We start from the raw sequence: 23039 nt of genomic DNA on the forward strand, positions 1-23039 counted from the left end.
TTCATCTCTGTTTGTTTGTTCTTTAGTTCTTCTAGGTCTTTGTTAAACATTTCTTGCATTTTCTCGATCTTTGCCTCCATTCTTTTTCCGAGGTCCTGGATCATCTTCACTATCATTATTCTGAATTATTTTTCTGGAAGGTTGCCTGTCTCCACTTCATTTAGTTGTTTTTCTGGAGTTTTATCTTGTTCCTTCATCTGGTACATATCCCTCTGCCTTTTCATCTCGTCTATCTTTCTGTGAATAGTAAAGGTTTCTTGATGCACTGTGACTGTTTCCACAAACTGATTTCACCAGGAGTCCCTCACGTGAGGACGTTCTGTCAGATTCTCTTGGTGTGTCAACTGTCTTCAGGTTCAACATATGAATGAAGTTTGGAGGTTGGTGTCCATCCTGCTAGTGTTGGAGGGTCTTCTGCAGAGGCGGGGGGTGGCTGTGGCTCACCATGGGGACAAGGACACTGGCAGAAGTTCTGGGAAGTACTCAGCGTGAGCCCTCCCAGAATCTGCCATTAGCCCCACCTAATTATACTTCTTTTTAAGTTTTCTTCTATTCCCTGCATTACTTGATTGTTCCAATTTGCATTCTTCTGTTTGGTTCTTGGCTGTCTGTTCATATTAAAGATGAAGTACAAATATTCTGACTGGAAGTTTTGTGTACATGAATCTAAACATTGTTGACTAGTGAGCTTCAGCATGGTGAACTAGTGGGGCCATTATAAATGCCAGGGCTTTTTCATCCTATACTAGTTAGCTTCCCTGTAGAGGAATTCTCCAGTCTACATAACAGATGCACTGGGCTCCTGCATGCATATGGGGAAGAGAATAGAGCTAGAGGGGATCTCTTGAATCAGTATTTCGATTTTTACAATGCAGACTTTCACTCAATCTCTGTATTTTCAGAGCAGAATCTCAGTCCTCAACTGTGCAGAAAGTAAACCTCCAGTTATCTGCTGTAGTACAGGAGGAGAGCTGGTAATCAAAGTCCTATGCACTTTCAACCAATCCTATTTTTTTCCAGACCTACGTTTGCCCCTACCTTTAGATGTACCTAGTTCTACCAAGTTGAAAAGGGACAAATCCACCTGCCCTGAAGCCTCATCTCTCCCACTACAATGCTTTTAGTAGCTTAGCAAATAGATAGCTCAGCAAATCAAAACTAGTTCAACAGATACCGGTAACTGACCTCAAGAGGCTTCCCCTTTTGGATTTTTTTATTTTTATGTGGAACATTTTTAAAGTCTTTATTGAGTTTGTTACAACATTGCTTCTGTTTTGTGTTTTGATTTTTTGGCCTCGAGGCATGTGGGATCTTAGCTCCCCGACCAAGGAGCGAACCTGCATGCCCTGCATTGGAAGGCGAAGTCTTAACCACTGGACCACCAGGGAAGTTCTGGCTTCCCCTCTTGAACAAAGCTGTTTCTAACAAGACAAGAGCGCCCCCATAGTCATGTAACTAATTAATGCTCATTGATTCCCCTTTCCTCGTACCTTATAAATATAGACAACAGTACAAGAGCAGGGACCCTCAATTGGAGCCTTTTGGGGGAATGGCCTCACTATGCCTGGCCCTAAGCATAACTCTGTGGAATAGTAAGAACTTGAGGAAATCATGCGCACTTTGATGCTTTCCTGCCTAAAATCAATAAACATTATTTTTTCAATTTTATTGAGAAATAATTCATGTACAATAACTATACTCATTTTAAAGTATATTAAATGAGTTCTGACAGATGTACATGCTCCTGAAATCACAATCAACACAGAATATTTCTATCACCTCTAAGAGTCCCCTATAACCCTGTGAAGTTCATCCTTTCCCTTCACTCCTGGCCCCAGGCAACCACTGATGTGCTCTCAGTCATTATAAATTAGTTAGTATTTTCTAGAATTTCACACACTATGGACTGGTGTCTTGCTTTTTTCAGAATAATTTTGTGACTCATTCATATATGTATCAGTTTGTCTCTTTTTTAAAAAATAAATTTGTTTATTTTTGACTGCATTGGGTCTTCATTGCTGTGCACGGGCTTTCTCTAGTTGTGGCGAGTGGGGACTACTCTTCATTGTGGTGCGTGGGCTTCTCATTGCAGTGGCTTTTGTTGCAGAGCACAGGCTCTAGGTGCGCAGGCTCAGTAGTTGTGGTGCACAGGCTGAGTTGCTCTGCAGCATGTGGGATCTTCCCAGGCCAGGGATCGAACCCGTGTCCCCTGCATTGGCAGGCGGATTCTTAACCACTGGGCCACCAGGAAAGTCCCAGTTGTCTCCTTTTTATTGAAGAGTAATATTCCATTTTATGAATGTATTTCATAATTTATCCATTCACCTGTTGATGGACATTGTTTCCAGTTGTTCACTATTGTAAATAAAGCTGCAGTAAACATTTGAATACAAGTTTTTAGGTGGACACATTTCTCTTGTGTAAATACCTAGGGCTAAAATGGTTGAGTTATATGACAGGTTATATGACAGTTGACACTCTTCCAAAGTGGCTGTACCATTTTGTATTTTGACCATCATTGTACAAGGTCCAATTGTAGCACATCCTCAATAACACTTTGTACTGATGGACTCTCTAATATTTAATATTAGCTATCTTAGTGGATGTGTACTATATTTCACTGTGGTTTTAATTTGCATTTATTTACTAATGATGTTGAACATCATTTCATGTGCATATTGACCATTCATATGCCTTCTTTTGTGAAAAGTTCATTCAAATCTTTTGTCTAATTGTTTATTGGGTAGTTTGTCTTCTGTGTATATATTACGTACACGGTGAGGTAAGAATCAATGATCATTTGTTTCCATAGACACCCAATTGTTCCAGACTTTCCTTTCCCCATTGAACTGTTCTGCTTTTGATGAAAAGCATCGAACCACACAGGTAAGGATCTATTTCTGCTCACTGTACTCCATTCTTTTGACCTTTCTGTTCATCCTTTCACCAGTTCCACACTATCTTGATTACTGTAGCTTGATGTTAAGTCCTCAAATCAGGTAGTATAAAGGTAGTATAAGTCTAACATCTTTGTTCTTATTAAAATTTCTTTAGCTAGTCTAGGTCATTTGCATTCTACTATAAATTTTAGAATCAGCTTGTCGATTTCTATAAAAAGCTTACTGGTATTTCTGTTGGAATTGCATTAAATCTATACATCAATTTAAGGAGAAGTGACATCTTAATAATATTGAGCTTTCCTATTCATGAACATGCTATATCTCTCCATTTGTTTAGGCCTTTAAAAATATCTCTCAGTAATTTTTTATAGTTTTCAGTGATGAGATCTTACACTTCTTTTATTAAATTTATTCCTAAACATTTTGTGTCTTAGTGTTATTATACATTGTTTAAAGTTTAATTTTCCAATTATTTGCTGTTGATAAATAAAATCATAAGTGATTTTTGCTATCTTATATCTTGAGATGTTGCTAAATTCACTTATTAGGTCTAGCAGTTATCTGTAGATTCCTTAGGGATTTCTACATAGACAATCATGTCATCTACAAATAGACAGTTTTACTTCTTCCTGTCTAATCCTCATGGCTTTTATTTCTTCTTCTTGTCTTAATGCAGCAGTTAGGACCTCCAGTATAATGTTGAATGAGGTAGTGAAAACAGACATGCTTGCCTTGCTCTTCAACCTAAGGGACAAAGTACACATTAATTCATCAGGAAATATGATGTTTGCTATAGATTTTTGTGTAGAAGGCTATCAGATTGAGAAAGTTTCTTTCTAGTCCAATTTTTTATTATAAATGGGTGTTGGATTTTGTCAAATGCCTCTTTGCAATATTGAAATAATCACATTTGTCCTTTGTTCTGTTAGTATAATTATACTGAATGATTTTCAAATGCTAAATCAACCTTCCCTTCCATTACCCATTTCCAGAAGTCAAAAATTCTCTAGGTTGTGTGAAAAAAAAACATGACTACAGTGGTTTAACCAAACATGGGTTTATTTTTCTCACTTAACAAGCTTGAAGATAGTTCAGCACGATTTATCAGCTTTCCAATGTCATTAATGTCCCAGGCTCTTTCTTCTTCCCTGTTCTATCATTCTTAATGTATGGCATGCCTCTTCATGATCTCAAGAAGTGTTAATGCACTTCTTGGCAAAGATCTTCATCTTAGGTAGAAAAAGGAAAGGGGGAGCAAGCAGAAAGGAACTGGGGACATTTATCTCAGAAAAGTAATACTTTCCTATAAATCCTTACTAGATTTCTTCTTGCATTTCAAGAGCCAGAACTGTGCCACTTGGCTACATACAGTTACAAGAGAGTCTGGGGAAGTAAATTTTGTTTTCCCTTTTTTTTTAACTAATTTAAAATTACTTTGTTTGTAAAAATGAATCACTGTGCTTTGTTCCTTATTTTTTCATTTTATAATAAAAAATTTCAAATATGTACAAAAGTAGACAGGATAGAATAATCACAATCATGCATTCATGACGTGACTTCAATGATCAACTCATGGCCAACACCATTTCATCTTTACCTCTATCCACTTTCACATACCATATTATTTTGAAGCAAATCTCAGACATTATATTTACCTATAAATATTTCAGTAGGCATCTCTACAAGATGAGGACTTTATAAATTATCACATCTAAAGAAAACACCATATCACATCTAAAGAAAAAAAATGTAATTATTCCTTAATTTCTTCAAATATCCAATCAATACTCAAACTTCCAAGAGGTAAGTTTTTAAGCTGGACACATTTCTTCTGTCCCCTACCCCCAAATCATGATTCTATTGGTAAAAAAGGAAAAGGAGAGTATATATTGAGTAGGCAATCTACAGCACCCGCCACACCATTTGTATTCTGTATACTATAAAAGTAGCTTGTCTCAAGAACGTTTCTGGGGCAAATAATACAATATTCTTTCTATAGTTAAAAATGTTATCAAATGAGCATTTTTAGTTAAAGGTGGCATTAAAACAGTAGCATTAGACTTTTTAGGAGCAGCCAAGTTTTCCTCTTTAAGAGGTCTAACTTTCCTGGCCAATGAGACATTTGTCAATTTTTTAAAGCCGTTACTCACAAATCCCAGCTAACTGAAGTTATTTGTATCTACAACATTTTATGTTCCTTAGGCACTGGCCACACGTTAAGTCATATTTGTATATTCTATAACTCCTAGTACAGAGGAGACACTGAGTAAATGAATATTTGTTAAATGCATGGACGAGATGGAAGAAAGTAACCAAAGCCTACTAAAGGATGCTACCAGTCATCCATAATGATACTACTGAAATAAGGAAAAAAAGGACTTCTAGAGTAAAAAATCCAAAAAAAGCTGATTTATACATTTTTTTCCTCCACCATGTTTAATTTCCCTTGTATCCTTGGATGAATTTTTTTAAAACATCTTCAGGATATCTCTTATATACAAAAGTTTGTTTGGGTTCCACCAGTGTTTTAAAACATCCTATTTGTTTAGAAGTAATTGAAATTAGGAAGGAAATGCTTTCAAATACTCCAGTTGTATCAATATTTTGTTGAAATGGCATTAAAGAAGGAGATAGTGTAGTAGTTAACTTGCATGTCAATATTAAACCACAAAAATATATAAATCTAATAAAGCTGCTGCTTAATATTTACTCTAAATGACTTTTTAACATGCTAAAACTCACTGTTAAAGTAGTAACGACATGTAGCCTTTGAAAAGAACGTAGGTTTCAGAATCAGATCTGGGTTCAAATCCTATAGGTTTGCTTACTGGGTAGTTGTTTATCCTTTCAAAACACCTATTTCCTTTAAAATAAGAATAACAGCACTTACCCCAAAGTGCTGTTGTGAGAATTGAGTGATACAATCAATAAAATTACCTGGAATATAGTAATCACCCAAGAAATGTTAATTGTCACTATTATGTAAGTGATTTAACTACAAAACGTTCCATTTACTAACATAAATAAACCCCAAACGAAGTTTAATATTCTAAAATCAGAAAAAAACAAACTCTTAGCTTTCAATAAAGAAAACTGCCCTCTCACCTATTTTTGAATACACCAGAATCAAAGGCCAGAAGAGTTCTTGTCTGCTTACAGTGAAGTTTGCTTAACAGTACTCATTTTCCTGAGTTATGTGACGAAAAGGTCTTTTAATGAAATTCCTACTTTCTTATCTCTAAAGAAATAAATGAATGCTCCTGGTACTGCTAATTCACTCCAAGTCTTACTGCACCTGAGTTAAACACATATTTAACAACACCTGCATAAATTTCTAAAGGAAGCACATGAGTAAAAGCAATACCGAATCTTTGCTCATTTTATTATGAAAACTTCACTACTTCCTAGAAGAAGGAATAAGTCTTTCACCTTAGTCTTTGTATTGTAGTAATTCATATACCAAAATAATGACCTAATACTGTGGATAGATTCATTCACATACACACACACACACACACACACACACACACACGCACACACACACACACACACACACACACACACACTCTGACATATATACTTCACTAACAGGACTCACTTTCCCAGAAAATATTAAGTAATCATTGTACCTTTTGTGGCAAGATTTCTAGATACTGAATTCCTAGTAAGACCTTTATGTTTTAATTTTTTTCTCTCTTCTTCAATTTGCTTTTCTTGTTGATATAATTTTTCTTCTCTCTGAACTATTTTATGTTCTTCAGCTTTTCTTTGATGTTCTTTCCAGGTTTCCAATTCTTTAGTTGCTTTTATCCGTTCATTTTCTTTCATATCTTCTATTCTTTTCCTCTCTTCTTCTTCAATCTGAAAAAATTAAAATTACCAAATCCTTTAAAACATACAAAAAGCAATATTTTAAAAATAAGAAATTCATTATAATCATTAGTTATTTTTATCTTTAAACACTTGTCATTAAATCTGCAGCAATAGTTAACAGTGAATAAAGAATTAAAATGGGAACGGTAAATGATTTAGCATAATGCTCAATGATATGGTGTCACTGAACAAAGGTCTTAGTTCCAGATTTACCATTAACTATTGATATGTTCTTGGGCAGTCACTTTCTCTAGCCTCAGTTTACTTGCATGTAAAATGTGGACAGGCATTCAATTAGATGATATCTAAGGGCTTGGTTAATAAAAAAAAAAAAGAGGAAGAATTTATTACTCTGAAAGTTAAGTCACTTGTCCCCAAATCTTTACACACACACAAATACACATATGCAAATATTCGCCTTTCTACCAATGCCAGTCTTACCTTGTCTTAGGACTGAAGTTGTGCCGACCTTCACCTGAGGAATGAGGGAATATAAGAAGGGAATAGGAAGGAGGAACTAGGGAGTTCGTCTCTGGTGGGTGGAAATGTTTGAACTTTGAATCCTGCTGTCAACTATATTTGCAATAGCAGTTATTTGACATTTCCACACGAAAAGCTAAATATCAGATGAATCTGAAAGCAATACATTGCTCAGTCGTGTGCCAATTTTTCTCCCTTTCACAAACTTCCCTCATATGGGCAAGAAAAAAAAGTCCCTGTGAAACAGAGTAACTGGTTAGTATATATGGTCGACTCCATGTACCTAACCTTCCTATGGCAACAAAAGTTTCTCACCTCTATCCTCTAGAGAAGCAGTGTCTAAGAGAACTTTTTTGAATGGTAGTAATGTTCTGTACTATCCAATACATTAGCCACTAGTCACACATGGCTAATGAAGCACTTAAAATGGGGCTAGTGTGACTGAAGAACTGAATTGGTAATTTTATTTACGTTTCATTAATGTAAATTTAAATTAATTTATTTTTAAATAGGACATCTGACACAGCTCTAGAATGACATGCTGGGAAAAAGTTTCCTAGAGGCTGAATTATTTTAGGATATAGAATTAACATTATAGGTATGAAAACCGTGCACTGAAGAGGTTCTCTGTAATATTTGCATGAGTTAATACCCTCTTCTGGAGACTGTTTATTTTCCTATTATACCATAAAACATTTATTTTAAAATAAATTTCACAAATTACTAACAGGAGTTTCTTATAATCCCAGAATTGCACCTAAGGCCTAAACTAAGCACAAAAGATGCTAATTACTATATGTCCTAAATTCAGAGAGCCGCATTGAGCTGCCAACAGGTTGGGCCAGAAAGAATCTGCACGCGGCAATGAACCAGCATTTAAATGCCTGATAATAGGCCATGATGAACAGTCAGTGTTAGCTAGAGGCAGCCACAACCTAAAAGAAGAAGATGACAACTTCCCCCAGTTTAGTAACATGTTTGCCTTTTTTCCCTCCTTCCTCTGTTCCCCAACACATGGAAGGAGGAAAAAGTATGTGAAGAGTCAGAACACCTTCACCCCTCATGATCCCTGTTATGCAGAATGAATTTTGAAAAGTTTTTAAAAATGCGTAAGACTGAGTCTTACTTACCAAAAACAAGACTGTTCTTATAACCAAAAGTAACAAGAAAGTTCTTCTATTATGCCAAGATGTAGTTAAGGGAAATACGTGTGTGGGCACGCACGCACGCATGTGTGCATATAAAGATATATGTATATGCAATTTCTAATAGGCTATATTAGAAACACAAAAGTAGTCCTCAGGGATTAATGAGGAAGAAGAAGGATTAAAAAAGGCTTCAAAGAGCAGGTGACAGAAGGAACTAGAATGAACAGAAAAACATGAAGAAGGTAATACCTTATGATTATGATAAAGGCAGACTACGTACAGCAAAGAGAAACAGGCAGACAAATGTTAAACAATCCTTGAAGGTCTGATTTTTTAAAAAACATAATAAGGGGAATATACCACTTAAAGGAGGAATGTGTAGTAACTCAGAAAGCTAGAAAAACAATTACCACACTGAAGGAACTGGATTTTAAGTGCTTTGTACTGCTCAAAAAAGGACGCCATATAGTATGGGATATTAGTTTAATACAGACAGCAAATATAAGTAACGGGAGAATAATGAGCAGCTCCTAAATGAAATTCCTGAAGAAAGGGAAATCTATAATTATTTTAATTTGGAATGAATCTCTGGTTTATCATGCATTGTTCTTTTTCAGCCAATCTCATTTATTACGTGTAAAAATAATAAATAAAATACTAGAAAACTCAATCAAGGAAAATATTAAAATTATAATACATCTTGATCAATGATGTATTTCTTATCTATGATATTAGGAAATCAAAAGAGAAAAATAATATGATCTCACTACATGTCAAAATACCCTTGATACTAAGAAAAAAATTTTTAGATCAATAAAAGGATCTACACAATATTATGCTTCATGGTGAAGCATTAAAAATATTTCTAGTAAAGTCCCTAAGGCCAATATGCCTACTGCTTTACTATTTTCCTAGCGGGCATAACCTACGCAACAGAATTTTTTAAAGAAATAAATTTGTAAAATGAAAAAACTTTAAATAAGAAATACAAATATAGATTATGCAAAGATAGAACCATCATTATTTGCAAATAATATGGTAGACTATCTAAAAGAACACAAATAATAAACTGACAAACTATTAGAATGAAAAGGAGAGTTCAGCGAGGCAATCACATACAAGGTCAACTTATACAAACTCTTAAAACTAACTTTCCTACAATCTGGCAATAAACAATTAGAAAATACAATGGAAAAAGTCATTTCATTAGTAACTGCCAGAAAAGCTTTTAAAATGCTACAAGTAAGCTTCACAAAATATGAGCCAGCCCTATATGTAAGCTAAATAATTTTGCTGAGGGATATAAAATGTAAGTCTGAATAAATGGAGATAAATGCCACATTCCTGGAAGAAAATCTCAATATTTTAAAACTCAATATTTTGATATTCTGCAAATTAATTTATAAGTCAGTGTAAATCTAATCAAAATACCAGAAGAACTCTTAGGGAGCTTGATAAGTAACTGTGAAATTCATCCACAGAAGAAAATGTGCAGGTTTTATGGAGCTGTGAAGAGGTTGGCAATTCTCATCCATAAAGATCAAGTATAAATCTAGACAAATTTATCAAAAACAACCAATTCAGGGCAGTGGGAATCAACCAAAGGCAGCCTGCAAATTGATAAGTGTTTATTCTAGAAGAACTGCTAAAGTTATAGGTAAGAACAGTGGGAGGCTCTGACCTGCTTAAGGTTACTCCCAACCACCCACCTCCAGCCAGGATGACAAGACTGACATTTTTACCAACATGAAACTAGGAAAAAGAACACAGCAGCTTTGTTAGCAAAAACGGTGGACTCATTTCAGGGTGGGGCAGTGAAAATCTGTGGCTTTGGTGGAGAAAAGTGGTAAACTTGGTGGGAATGAAGAGGGAAAATTTACAGTTGAGGTCTGAGATTGAGGTCCTAGTCAGGGTAAGTGCCTGAGTAGTCAGAAAATTAAGAGAAAGATCATGTAAATTAGAGAGCCATAGAAGGTCTGTAATAAGCTCACCATACACCCCTGGTTAAACAGCAAGCTATGCATTTCTGGGGGAGACCTAAGGAAGCCTGGCATAAAACAAAGCCAAGGGATACTTGAGAACTTGCTCTAACTGTGAATGTACTTCCAAACCCACACACAGACCAATCAGCAACGGGGTGGAAGCCTTTCAGGCTGAAGGTATTTACTACCTCTGCCCAAATCATTAGCTAACAAGTGAGTTACGCAGACACAGGGAAGACCCTTAAGGAAGCCAGACCAAAAAACAAGAATTAAAAAACTCAGCAGAGACATCAGCAGTTGTATACCACAAGGGAGTCTACACTGATCCCACAGTTAAAGTCCAGGCAAGTTACTAAAAAATAAACAATTAATTAAAACAGAACTCAGAATTACTATAATCTACTAACTAAAATGTCTAGTTTTCAACCAAAAATATATCAAGAAATAATTACTAAAGACTTCTCAAATTTGATGAAAACATTACATACCTCAGAGAATTTCAAACCAAAGTAAAATAAATACAAAGAGATACACCTAGATACAACTTAGTCAAACTGCTAAGTATATACAAAAGCCAAACAAAAACAGGGAAATCTTGAAAGCAGCAAGAAAAAAGGGACTCATCATGGACAGGGAAACAATAATACAATTAAAGGCTGATTCATCATTAGAAACAACACAGGACAGAAGGCACTGAAATGACACGTTCAAAGCACTGACAGAAAGAAACTAAAACTACCAGTTCTAGATCCAGCAAAAACATTCTTCATAAATGAAGATGAAATAAGCACATTCCAAGATAAATGAAAACTGAGACAAACTATTGCCCACAGACCTGTCCAACAAGATATACCAAAGAAAATCTTCAGGCAGAAAGGAAATGGCACTAAACACTAACTCTGATCTGTAAGTGGGAATGAAGAATATGGGAAATGGTAAATATATAGGTAAGTATAAAAGACAACACAGGGACTTCCCTGGGGGTCCAGTGGTTAAGACTTCGCCTTCCAATGCAGGGCGTGTGGGTTCGATCCCTGGTCGGAGAGCTAAGATCTCACATGCCTTGGAGCCAAAAAACCAAAACATAAAACAGAAGCAATATTGTAACAAATTCAATAAAGACTTAAAAAAAAATGGTCCATATCAAAAAATCTTTAAAAAAAAAGTACAAATGGATAAACAAAATGTGGTATATACATAATAATAGAACATTATTCAGCCTTAAAAAGGAAGAAAATTCTGACACATACTAAAAACTGGATGAACCTTGAAGACATTATGCTAAGTGAAATAAGCCAGGCACAAATGGACAAATATGGTATGATTCCACTTACATGAGATACCTAGAGGAGTCAAATTCATAGAAACAGTAAAATGCTGGTTGCTAGGTGCTTAGGGAAATGTGGAATGGGACATTATTATTTAACGGATACAGAGTTTCAGTCTGAGAAGATGAAAAAGTTCTGGAAATGGATGGTGATGATGGTTGCACAGTAATGTGAATGTACTTAATACCACTGAGCTATACACTTCTAAATGGTTAAAATGGTAAATTTTATGTTATGTTTTATCCAATTAAAAATAAATTTAAAAAGACAATAAATATTTTATTGCTTTTCTTCTCTTTATTTAAAAACTTGAGGTTTTGATAAAAGCAATACTTTTTTTAAAAAAATAAATTTATTTATTTATTTTTAGCCGTGTTGGGTCTTCGTTGCTGCACACGGGCTTTCTCCAGTTGCAGCAAGTGGGGGCAGTGCGCGGGCTTCTCATTGTGGTGGCTTCTCTTGTTGTGGAGCATGGGCTCTAGGCACATGGGCTTTGGTAGTTGCAGCACGCAGGCTCAGTAGTTGTGGCTCATGGGCTCTGGAGTGCAGGCTCAGTAGTTGTGGTGCACGAGCTTAGTTGCTCCGTGGCATGTGGGATCTTGCTGGACTAGGGATCAAACCCATGTCCCCTGCATTGGCAGGCGATTCTTAACCACTGCACTACCAGGGAAGTCCCAACACATATTGTTTAGTTTATAATATCCATGTACATATGCCTATTCATGAATGGCAATAGCCCAAAAATAAGGAGAGAAAAATGGAATTGTAAAAAGCAAAGTTGCTATATTTTACTGGAATTGAGTCAGTGTTAACCTAAAGTAGATTATAGACTGTGATAAGTTAAAGGTGCATGTGGCAACAATTAAAAACTTTCACAACCTAAAAAATATATACATATTATAAAAATTACGTTTATTTATATTAAATTATATATATACACACACATACATACACATACACATGTAAGTAGCTAAAAGGTCAACAAGGGAGCTCTAGTTTCAGCTCTGACATGTTAAGAAGTTGTCATTCCTATCCTTATAAAAAAAAAAGATAGACACACTGAAAACCAAGTTTTCTTGGACCCATCAGAGAAGTGAGTCACAGGGCAAACTGCTACCCTGAAACACAGAGATAAGTGTATCCAGAAAGACAAAAAGATCTGCTTGCCTACTGCAGAAGCAACTAGAGCTGCAAACTGGTAGGAACACTTAAACGGTAATTTTGACAAAATGTTGGAGTCTGAGTGTGGCCCAGCATGACAGTGAGAAACTCTCGGGAGCCACAATCTTGGAGGGTAACCCCGTATTTTTGTGAGCTTTACCATCAGAAACCCCACTAGGTCACCATGAATAAGAACTCTGGCAGGAAGGGGGGAAAAATAATCATTGTGAAATACAGAAATACCCAGAGTATTCTCCATAACAAAGATCTACTCTCCAGGAGAAAGGACCTTGTCAGAGCTAAAGGAATTCCCTTCCCGCTGGGGAACTGTCAGGGTTTCAGGAAAATACACAGGGAACACTGCAGCTGCAGAAGGGAATAAGAGCCAAGGGAGAAAAGCTGTATCACTGGAGGAACACTTGTGAAGATCACAGGCCCAAAATACAGGCCCATGAAAAGACTGAGATTTAATGGCAAGATTATAGATTGTTTCCACTCCCTTACAATTTATTACCACACCAACAGGGTTCCAGGATAATGACAGTGGATTACAGAAGAAAGAGCTTATGACAAAGGCTCTCTCTGAGGATGAGTAGACAGAGAAGCCAAAAATCCCAACTTCAAAAGAGAAGGGGAAAAAAAAAAACCCCAAAAAACAAAAAAACACTAGAGGAATCTGAAGCCTCTGGTACCTGTTATGTACAGCTAACATTGCTAACATTAAACACAACCCAAAACCCAGTCAGAGTAAATAAATCTACTCACTAAAAGGCATATTAACCTTAGTTTCTATTACCTGATACAATATGCCTAGTGTTCAACAAAAAATTGCAAGGCATGCCAAAGGCAAGATAAAACACATTGTAAAGAGACAAAGCAATCATCAGAACCAGACTCAGACACAACACAGATGTAAGAATTGTTAGGCATGGAATTTTAAATAACTGTTTAATATGTGAAGGGCTCTAATGGGAAAAGAAGACAACATGCAAAATGCCCCCTAAGAATATCTTAAAGTTTTATCTCTGTGGGGACTTCCTTGGCAGTCCAGTGGTTAAGACTCCAGGCTTCTAATGCAGGGGGTGCAGGTCCGATCCCTGGGCGGGGAACTAGGATCCCACATGCTGTGCAGAGCGGCCAAAAAAAAAAAGTTTTATCTCTGTAAACAAAGAATGTTGCCTGTCATTCTGGTAAACAATGTTGTCCACCATCAAGCCATCAGCCACTGTAGATGCCCCAATGGTGCACCCTGAGGGGAAATTAGGATGGAGAAAAACAGGATACTGGCCCTAGACAGTTAAGCATTTCAAAGGAATAATTTCAATGAGCCCAGACTCTAGCATCTTCCCATACATAGAAAAGCACTAAAATCATTAACTTGAGATGTCTCTTTCTTGTGCCTAGCAGTAATCTCTTGATGTTCAACTACATGTTTTTTGTTTGTTCATTTTTTCAGCAAAACCCCCTATATATCCTGGCTCATTTTTTACCTCTCTGGGACAGTTCCTCAGAGCTATCTGAGAGGCTGTTTCCAGGGCTACAGTCCTCAGTGAGGTCCCTGAATAACACACAGCCTAAAAATCGAGAGCTATGTTTTATCTTTTCAGTCAACATCTTCCACATGGAGCAATATATCATTCTAACAATGAGCTCCCTTAAGCTAAGAAAATTCAAGTATTAATTCAGACCGAAGTTTAACAAATACAGTGTTAAAATTTCTCTTGGAAAGCTGTTAACTTCTGAAATTTAATTATTTAGTTGTTTGTTTATAGTCTCTGGAAATGATAATCCAGTTAAAATAATGTAGGTATGTGTTCAAAGCTAAAATGTAACAAAATTGATTTTCATTTCAGTTCCCTTCTCTTCTCCCTATGAACTGAATCATGTCTGCCAAAATTTGTAATGTTGAAGCCCTAACACTCAATGTGACAATATTTGGAGATAAGGCTTACATGGAGGTAATTAATGTCAAATGAGGTCATAAGGGTGGGGCCCTGATACAATAGGATTATTGTCCTTTTAAGAAGTGACACCAGAGTGCTTTCTCTCTCTCTCTGTCCACGATGTGAAGACACAGCAAGGACGCAGCCAGCTGCAAGCCAGAAAGAGAGGCCTCACCAGAAAATGAATTGGCTTGAACCTAGATACTGGACTTCCCAGCTTCCAGAACTGTGAGAAAATAAATTTCTGTTACTTAAGCCTCACAGTCTGTGTTGTTTGCTTGTTTGTTATGTCAGCCCAAGCAGACTAGGACATTTTCTTTTCCCTCTGGCAGATTTTCAAATAGGTGAAAGATGGCCCAAAGATATCGTTGAGAGTTATAAGGAGAGCCAATGGCTAATTAATTCACAAAGTAAAAAATCAAACTTATGAATAACTGAGAGGAACTTGTTAAACTCTCCAGCAAATTTGGACATAAGTAAACTGAAAGGCAGAATAACCTAACTAAATTGAAATATGGACTTTCATATAAAGCATAAGAATTTGTAAGTGTCTTGGAAACTCCAGGTGTAGACAAGGATAAGAGCAAACTCTTACTATAGTAGTTAGCTCTATCTGTCCTTGAACAAAAGTTATTACTTGATAGAAAATTCTTTGGTCTTACACTATATGATTTCACAATCCTGTCATGATTTGTTGGTATCTTTCAAAGATTCAGCTTTGGCTTATTGATGAAGAAATCTTTCTTAAGTCAGTACCTGGGTTTACTACACAGAGACATAGTACTGACATATTTAATGTCATATATGTTAAAATGCTTCTATTAAACTAGCCTTCAAATTCAAGGAACAAATCTGACAGAACTGAGGAACAGAAGAAAAACTGTTAGTTTTTTAAACCAGATTTTGACTAATGGAAATGAATTAATATCATACTCTTGTACCCTACTCTTCACCTTATCCTTGCTGTTCAATAGTAATCTTATTCACCTCTGATAACAGACTTTTGCAAACAATTTCCTTTTTGGAGGTGTCCAATTGAACTCAGCTACTTCCATCTCAAAAGACCTTGCTTCCATCTCAAAAGACCAAGAAACCATCAAGAACTTAAATCTCTCAACTTCTCTCTGAAACAAAAGTATTTCTTCTCCCACACTCTGTTCTTTCCAAGGCTAACAAAAATCTAATCAGTATTATAAATGTGTGACCCTATACTATCCATCTCTTTTCCATAACACTATTTCCATAATACATATACTAGCCACTTGAACAACTCAACTGGTACTCAAGCTTAACTCCATAAAGTGTGGGCCACTTAATTCCATATACAGAGAATTTAAAATATATATATTGCCCTAAAATTATCTACTTATAAACCTTCAGTGACTTCCCAAGAAGGTGATTAGGGTCTAGATTCAGGGACCTAGGGAAAGTAGTGGAAGAAGACTGACTGTCTTGCACTCAAGCTGTAAGAGCTCTGAGAAACTGCCCATAGACTTTCTCTGAGCTCTGTGAGGCCAGGGACATAGGAAATAAAAAAAAAGATTTTAACCACACCTCTGGAAAAGATGAAAAAGCTTATAGTCAACAAAAAAGTGGATATATATGATTGTTGAAAGTTTATTTCTGCACAGATGCTGTGAATTTGGGATATATTTACACAAAACGTAAATAGGTCAGTAGACTTGACAAAGTGTAAATATAAGAAAGTGTAAAAGATACTGCCTTTTCTCATGACACCATGCTAATGGCTAAAGTTAATTTCTCATATGTTTGGAAATTTGGTAGATGTACATAGAATTTTAGTAATTCCTGTTAGAACAAAAAGAAATTAAAAGTCTAAAAATAATCATAGGAAGATAAGCACTGTTCCTTTTACAAAAATAAATGTTTTGTTATTGGGGAAAACATATGTTTATTATTGGGAAAACAAAAAATTCAAAAAAAAGAAGAAAAAAATACTAGTGATCTTAACCCCCATTCACTTTCTATACTTTTTTAATTATAAAAATAAGATTTTATGTAATGATCTTTTTCAAATTGTCAGAATACACATGGATATACTACCATATTAACTGAAATGGAAAAGCCAATCTTTAAATTCAAATGTAACTACAAGGGACCCAGAATAACCAAAATAATCTTGAAAAAAACAAAGTTGGAAGGATCATACTTCCTAATTTCAAAATACATTACAGGGGCTTCCCTGGTGGCGCAGTGGTTGAGAGTCCACCTGCCAATGCAGGGGACGTGGGTTTGTGCCCTGGTCCAGGAAGATTCCACATGCCGCGGAGCGGCTGGGCCCGTGAGCCATGGCCGCTGAGCCTGCGCATCCGGAGCCTGTGCTCCGCAATGGGAGAGGCCACAACAGTGAGAGGCCCGCGTACCGAAAAAAAAAAAAACATTACAAAGCTACAGTAATCAAGAAAGTGTGGTACTGACATAAGGACAGACATATAGACCAATGCAATAAAATTGACAGTCCAGAAATAAACTCATACATCTATGAGCTGACTCATTTTTTTTTTTTTTTTGTGGTGGCATGTGGGCCTCTCACTGTTGTGGCCTCTCCCGTTGCAGAGCACAGGCTCCGGACACGCAGGCTCAGCGGCCATGGCTCACGGGCCCAGCCGCTCTGTGGCATGTGGGATCCTCCTGGACCGGGGCATGAACCCGCGCCCCCTGCATCGGCAGACGGACTCTCAACCACTGCGCCACCAGGGAAGCCCGAGCTGACTGATTTTTGATAAGGTTTTTAATAAATGGTGCTGGAACAAATGAATATCCACATGCCAAAGAATGAGGCAGGACCCATACTGCACATCATATACAAAAGTTAGCTAAAAATGGATCAACAACCTAAATATAAGTAAAACCATAAAACTCTTAGAAGAACACATGGGGTAAATCTTCATGACCTTGGATTTGTCAACAGATTTTTAGATATGACTGACACCAAAAGCATGAGCAACAAAAGAAAAAAATAAACAAATTGGACTCTGTACAAATTTAAAACTTTTGTGTACCAATGGACACTATCAAAGTGAAAATATAATCTACAAAGTAGGAGAAAATATTTGAAAGTCATTTACCTAATAAGGGTCTAGTATCTGGAATATATAAAGAACTCTTACAACTCAACAACAAAAAGACAAATATCCCAATTTAAAAATGGGCAAAGGACTTGAATAGACATTTCTCCAAATAAGATAAACAAATGGCCAAGACACACATGAAAAGATGCTCAACATCACTAGTGTCAGGGAAATGCAAATCAAAACCACATTGAGAAACCAATTCACACCCAACAGGATGACTATAATCAACAAAATGGAAAATAACAAGTGTTGACAAGGATTTAAGAAATTGGCATCATCATATATTGCTGGAAGGAATGTAAAAGGTGCACCCATTATGAAAAATTATTTGGTGGTTCCTCAAAAAATTAAACATACAATTACAAATGACCCAGCAATTCTATTCCTAGGTTTATTCACAAAAGAATTGAAAACAGGTACTCAAACAAATACTTGCAAGTGAATGTTAACAGTAGCACTATTCACAATAGCCAAAAGATGAAAAGAACCTAAATTTCCACCAAATGATGAATGGATAAACAAATTGTGGTATACGCATGCAATAGAATATTGCTCAGCCATAAAAACGAATGAAGGTCTCAGATATGTTACAACATGGATAAATCCTACAAACATTATACTAAGTGAAAGACAGCAGACACCAAAGGCCGTATATTGTATGTGAAATGTCCAGAATAGGCAAATTCATAAAGACAGTAAGTAGATTAGGGATTTTAAGGGACTAAGGGGAGGGAAGAGTGGGGAGTGACTGCTAATGGGTATGGGGTACCTTTTGGAGGTGATGAAAATATTCCAGAATTAGATAGTCATGATGGTTGTATAACCTGTGAATAAACTAAAAGCCAAAGAATTGTACACTTTATTTTTTTTATGTGTATGTGTGTGTGTGTATATATATGTACACAAACACACACAATGGAATATTATTCAGCCTTAAAAAAGAAGGAAATCCTGAATCATACATATGTGGAATCTTAAAAGAAAAAGTCAGAATCACAGAAAGTTGAATGGCGGTGCCAGGGGCTGGGGGAGCGGGGCAAATGGGAACATATTGGTAAAAGGGTACAAACTTTCAGCTATAAGATGAACAAGTGCTGAGGATCTAATGTATAGCATGGTAACTATAGTTGATAAACTGTACTACATAATTGAAAGTTGTTAAGAGGGTAGATCTTAAAGATTCACATTAAAAAAAAAAGATAAAAAAGGGTAGCTATGTTAAGTGACAGATGTGTTAATGAACTTGACTATGGGATTCCTTCCACTATATAAACGTGTATGAAATCTTCACATTGTACACTTTAAATATACTACAATTTTATTTGTCAATTATACCTCAAAAACTGGAAAAAAATAGCTTAAAAATAAAGTTACCATGGCAGCAGTTTGAAGAAGACCCTGAGTTCACCTCCTTCAATAAACATACCAAAATTACAACTATTTACAGAGCAATTGATGAGAAAGGACCTAAAGACTAACAGAAAAGATTTTCTACAACTAAAAATATATAGAAGGAACCATGAGACAGGTAGAAGGAGTAGAGACCTATGGTCAAGACCCATACCTCCAGCAGGCAACCCACAAACACGAGGATAAACACAGTTGCAAATGTTCTTCCCAAGGAGAGAAGGGTCCGAATCCACATCGGGTTCCCTAGCCCAAGGGTCCTGCACCACAAAGACAAGCCCCCAGAACATGATGCTTTGAAGGCCAGTGGGGATTTTGTGCAGGAGAGCTGGAGAGCTGTAGGAAACAGACTCTACTCTTAAAGGGGGTATGCAAAATTTCACACACTCCAAGACCTAGCAGAGGCAATAATGTGAGAAGAACCTAGGTCAGACCCACTTGCTGATATTGGAAAGCCTTCCAGAGAGCCAGGAAGCACCTTGGACTCCTCCTGAAGATAAAGACATGGGTAGCAGCCACTCTGGGGAGCTTGTTCTACCATGAGAACACTGGTGCTGGTAACATTTTGGAGTCCTCCCTCTAGTTTGTTATTGCAGGAGGCTTACCTGTCTACCAGTCTATCAGTACCAGTACCAGGACACCTAAGGTCAAGCAGCCAACTGCACAGGAGACCTAGCTTTCCCCACTAGTGGGCGGGCACCAGCCTTGGCTCCATAGCCTCCCAGCCAGCCACCTTAGGATCTGGCCCCACCCACCAGTGGGCTGACACAAGACCCAGGATCCCCCAGGATTCACCCCCACCTTCCAGCAGGCAGCACCAATCCTGAGACACCCAGGCTCTGCAGCCAGCTGCTCCAGGACGCCCTGTCCACAGACAGCCTTGCTGGGACCTGGCCCCACTCAGGTTGGCACAAATCCCGGGACAGCCCAAGCCATGCATCCAACCATGCCAAGACCCAGCTCTGCCCATAATCAGCTGATTGCCGCCTCTTGAGGAAGGGCCTAGCAGCCAACAGGCACAGGGGCCAGCGCTCTCCACCAGCATGCCCACAGTAATTGGCCCTGCCACAACAGAAGTCACATAGGGGGCACCCCTAGATCATAGCTATGGTGACACAAGGGGAGTATGTTGCTGAGCCCCACAGGATGTCTTTTATTTTATCTTTAATATTAATTAATTAATTAATTTGGCTGCATCAGGTCTTAGTTGCGACAGGTGGGAATCTTCATTACCGTGTGTCGGATATTTGTTGCAGCGTGCAGGATCTTTACTTGCAGCATGTGGGATTTAGTTACCTGATCAGGGATCAAACCCAGGCCCTGTGCATTGGGAGCACAGAGTCTTAACCACTGGACCACCAGGGAAGTCCCAGGACATCTTTTACACAAGCCCACTTCTTCATGATTGGGAAATATAAATGACCTGCTTAATAAGTCCCCTACATACGAACCTTCAAGTTGAGAACTTTCAAAGATGTGAACGTGCATTCGCATGTCCAATCACGTGAGTTAGTTCACATGCCGGGCGTACATTGTCACGTGCATGCATCTGCTACAGTGGTTGTGTTTTTGTTTACTTTACTGTACAGTATCTTTATTTCAAGCCCAGGATGTCCAAAAGCAAGCATAAAAGCAGCGGTGATGACAAAAAAGCAGTGGCCCAGAGAAAGTACAAAGAGAGACAAGAGGAAGAAGAAGTAACTGAAGAACTGAAGAGATTCACGATGAAAGAAATGGCAAGGGGATTTTCTTTATTTGAGGTGGCACCGTTAGTTTTTGAGGCACAGGACCCAAATGTAGAACAGTACACAAAGGTTGCAGCAGCCGTTCAGAATGCAATCCAGTGCCACCATGTCATCTATGATGAGAAAAAAAAGAGCTACTACCCAGACATCACTGGATCGTTTTTTCAAGAGGGTAGATAGAATTGAATCCAGCAAAGAACCAGAACCTGTGCCATCAATGTCAGGCATGAGTGAAATTGCAGCTTGCCCTCTGTCTCCTATTGCTGACGATCCTTTAGCTCCATCATCTCCCATCTCCTCTCCCTCCTCCAGTCAGTAACTCTTCTTGCCTCTTCACTTGATGCCAGCCCCTGTATGCCAGCTGTTGTACTGGACTACTGTACTTTTCAAGGTACTGTACTGTAAGATTAAAAATATTTTCCTTATTTCTTCGTGTTTGTTTTTTATGTATTACTTGTGTGAAAAGTATTATAAACCTATTACAGTACAGTACTATATAGCTGATTACGTTAGCTGGGTACCTAGGCTAACTTTGTTGGTCTTACGAAAAAATTGGACTTATGAACACACTCTTGGAATGGAACTTGTTTGTGTGTAGGGAACCTACTGTAAACACAAAGAATTAGGCAAAATGTGGCAACAAAGGACATGTTCCAAACAAAGGAACAAGATAAAACTCCAGAAGTAGAACTATACAAAGTGAAGACAAACAATCTACCCAATACAGGATTTAAGGTAATGATCATAAAGATGCTCAATGAACTTAGGAGAAGAATGAATGACCATAGTGAGAAGTTTAACAAAGAGCTAGAAAATATAAAGAAGAACCAAACAGAGCTGATGTGTACAATAGCTGAAATAAAAAATACACTAGAAGGAATCAACAGTAGATTATATGATACAGAGGAATGGATCATCGAACTGGAAGACAAAGTAGTAGAAATCACTGAAGCTGATCAGAAAAAAGAATTAAAAATAAAATGAGGACAGTCTTAAACACCTCTAGAACAACAAGCATACAAACAATCGCCTTATAGAGGTCCCAGATGGAGAAGAGAGAGAGAAGGGGGCAGAGTACTTATTTGCAGTGATAATAGCTGAAAATTTCCCTATCCTGGAAAAGGAAACAGACATCCAGGTCTATGGAGCACAGAGTCCTAAATAACATCAATCTGACGAGGTCCACGCCAAGCCACACTGTAATTAAATGGCAAAAATTAAAGACAGAGAGAATCTTAAAAGCATCAAGGGAAAAGCAACTAGTTACATACAAGGGAGCTCCCAAAAGACTGTTAGATGACTTTTCAGTAGAAACTTTGCAGGCCAGAAGGGAGTGGCACGATATATTTAAAGTGATGAAAGGGAAAAACCTTCAACCAAGAATACACGGTAAGGCTATCATTCAGATTTGAAACAGAGATACAGAGTTTTACACACAAGCAAAAGCAAAGAGTTCAGCACCACTAATCTGGCTTTACGAGAAATGTTAAAGGGACTTCTCTAAGCAAAAAAGAAAAGACCAGAACTAGAAATATGAAATTTATGAAAGAAAAAAAACCTCCCTGGTAAAGGCAAATATACAGTAAAGGTAGTAGATCAACCACTTATAAAGCTGGTAGGAAGGTTAAAAGACAAAAGTAGTAAAATCATCTATATCCACAATAGATAGTTACAGGATACACAGAACAAAAAGATGTAAAAGATAATGTCAAAAGCATTAAATGTGGGGGGAGGGAGAGCTAAAAACAATCACATACATATACAGGTTACTATATATAACCTCATCATAACCACAAACCAAAAATCTATAATAGAAACACAGAAAAGGGAAAGGAATCCAAACATAACACTAAAGAAAGAAATCAAATCACAAGGGAAGAGAGCAAATGAATAAGAAAGGAACAAAAAATAACTACAGGGACTTCCCTGGAGGCACAGTGGTTAAGAATCCGCCTGCCAATGCAGGGGACATGTGTT

At 37.3% G+C, this 23039-nt stretch overlaps 1 protein-coding gene across 3 annotated transcripts in view; it reads right to left on the reverse strand.

Moving 5' to 3' along the window:
• Window positions 1-23039, reverse strand: part of DNAAF4 (dynein axonemal assembly factor 4) — a 76572-nt gene that overhangs the window by 30676 nt on the left and 22857 nt on the right. For all 3 annotated transcript variants that reach the window (XM_029237195.1, XM_029237194.1, XM_029237196.1), the window contains exon 4: window positions 6530-6761. In XM_029237195.1, the coding sequence (XP_029093028.1) occupies window positions 6530-6761 (232 nt within the window). The remainder of the gene's footprint in view (window positions 1-6529; window positions 6762-23039) is intronic.

The sequence above is a fragment of the Monodon monoceros genome, unplaced genomic scaffold, assembly GCF_005190385.1.
Source record: "Monodon monoceros isolate NGI ecotype Baffin Bay Population unplaced genomic scaffold, NGI_Narwhal_1 Super_Scaffold_21, whole genome shotgun sequence".
Taxonomy (NCBI): domain Eukaryota; kingdom Metazoa; phylum Chordata; class Mammalia; order Artiodactyla; family Monodontidae; genus Monodon; species Monodon monoceros.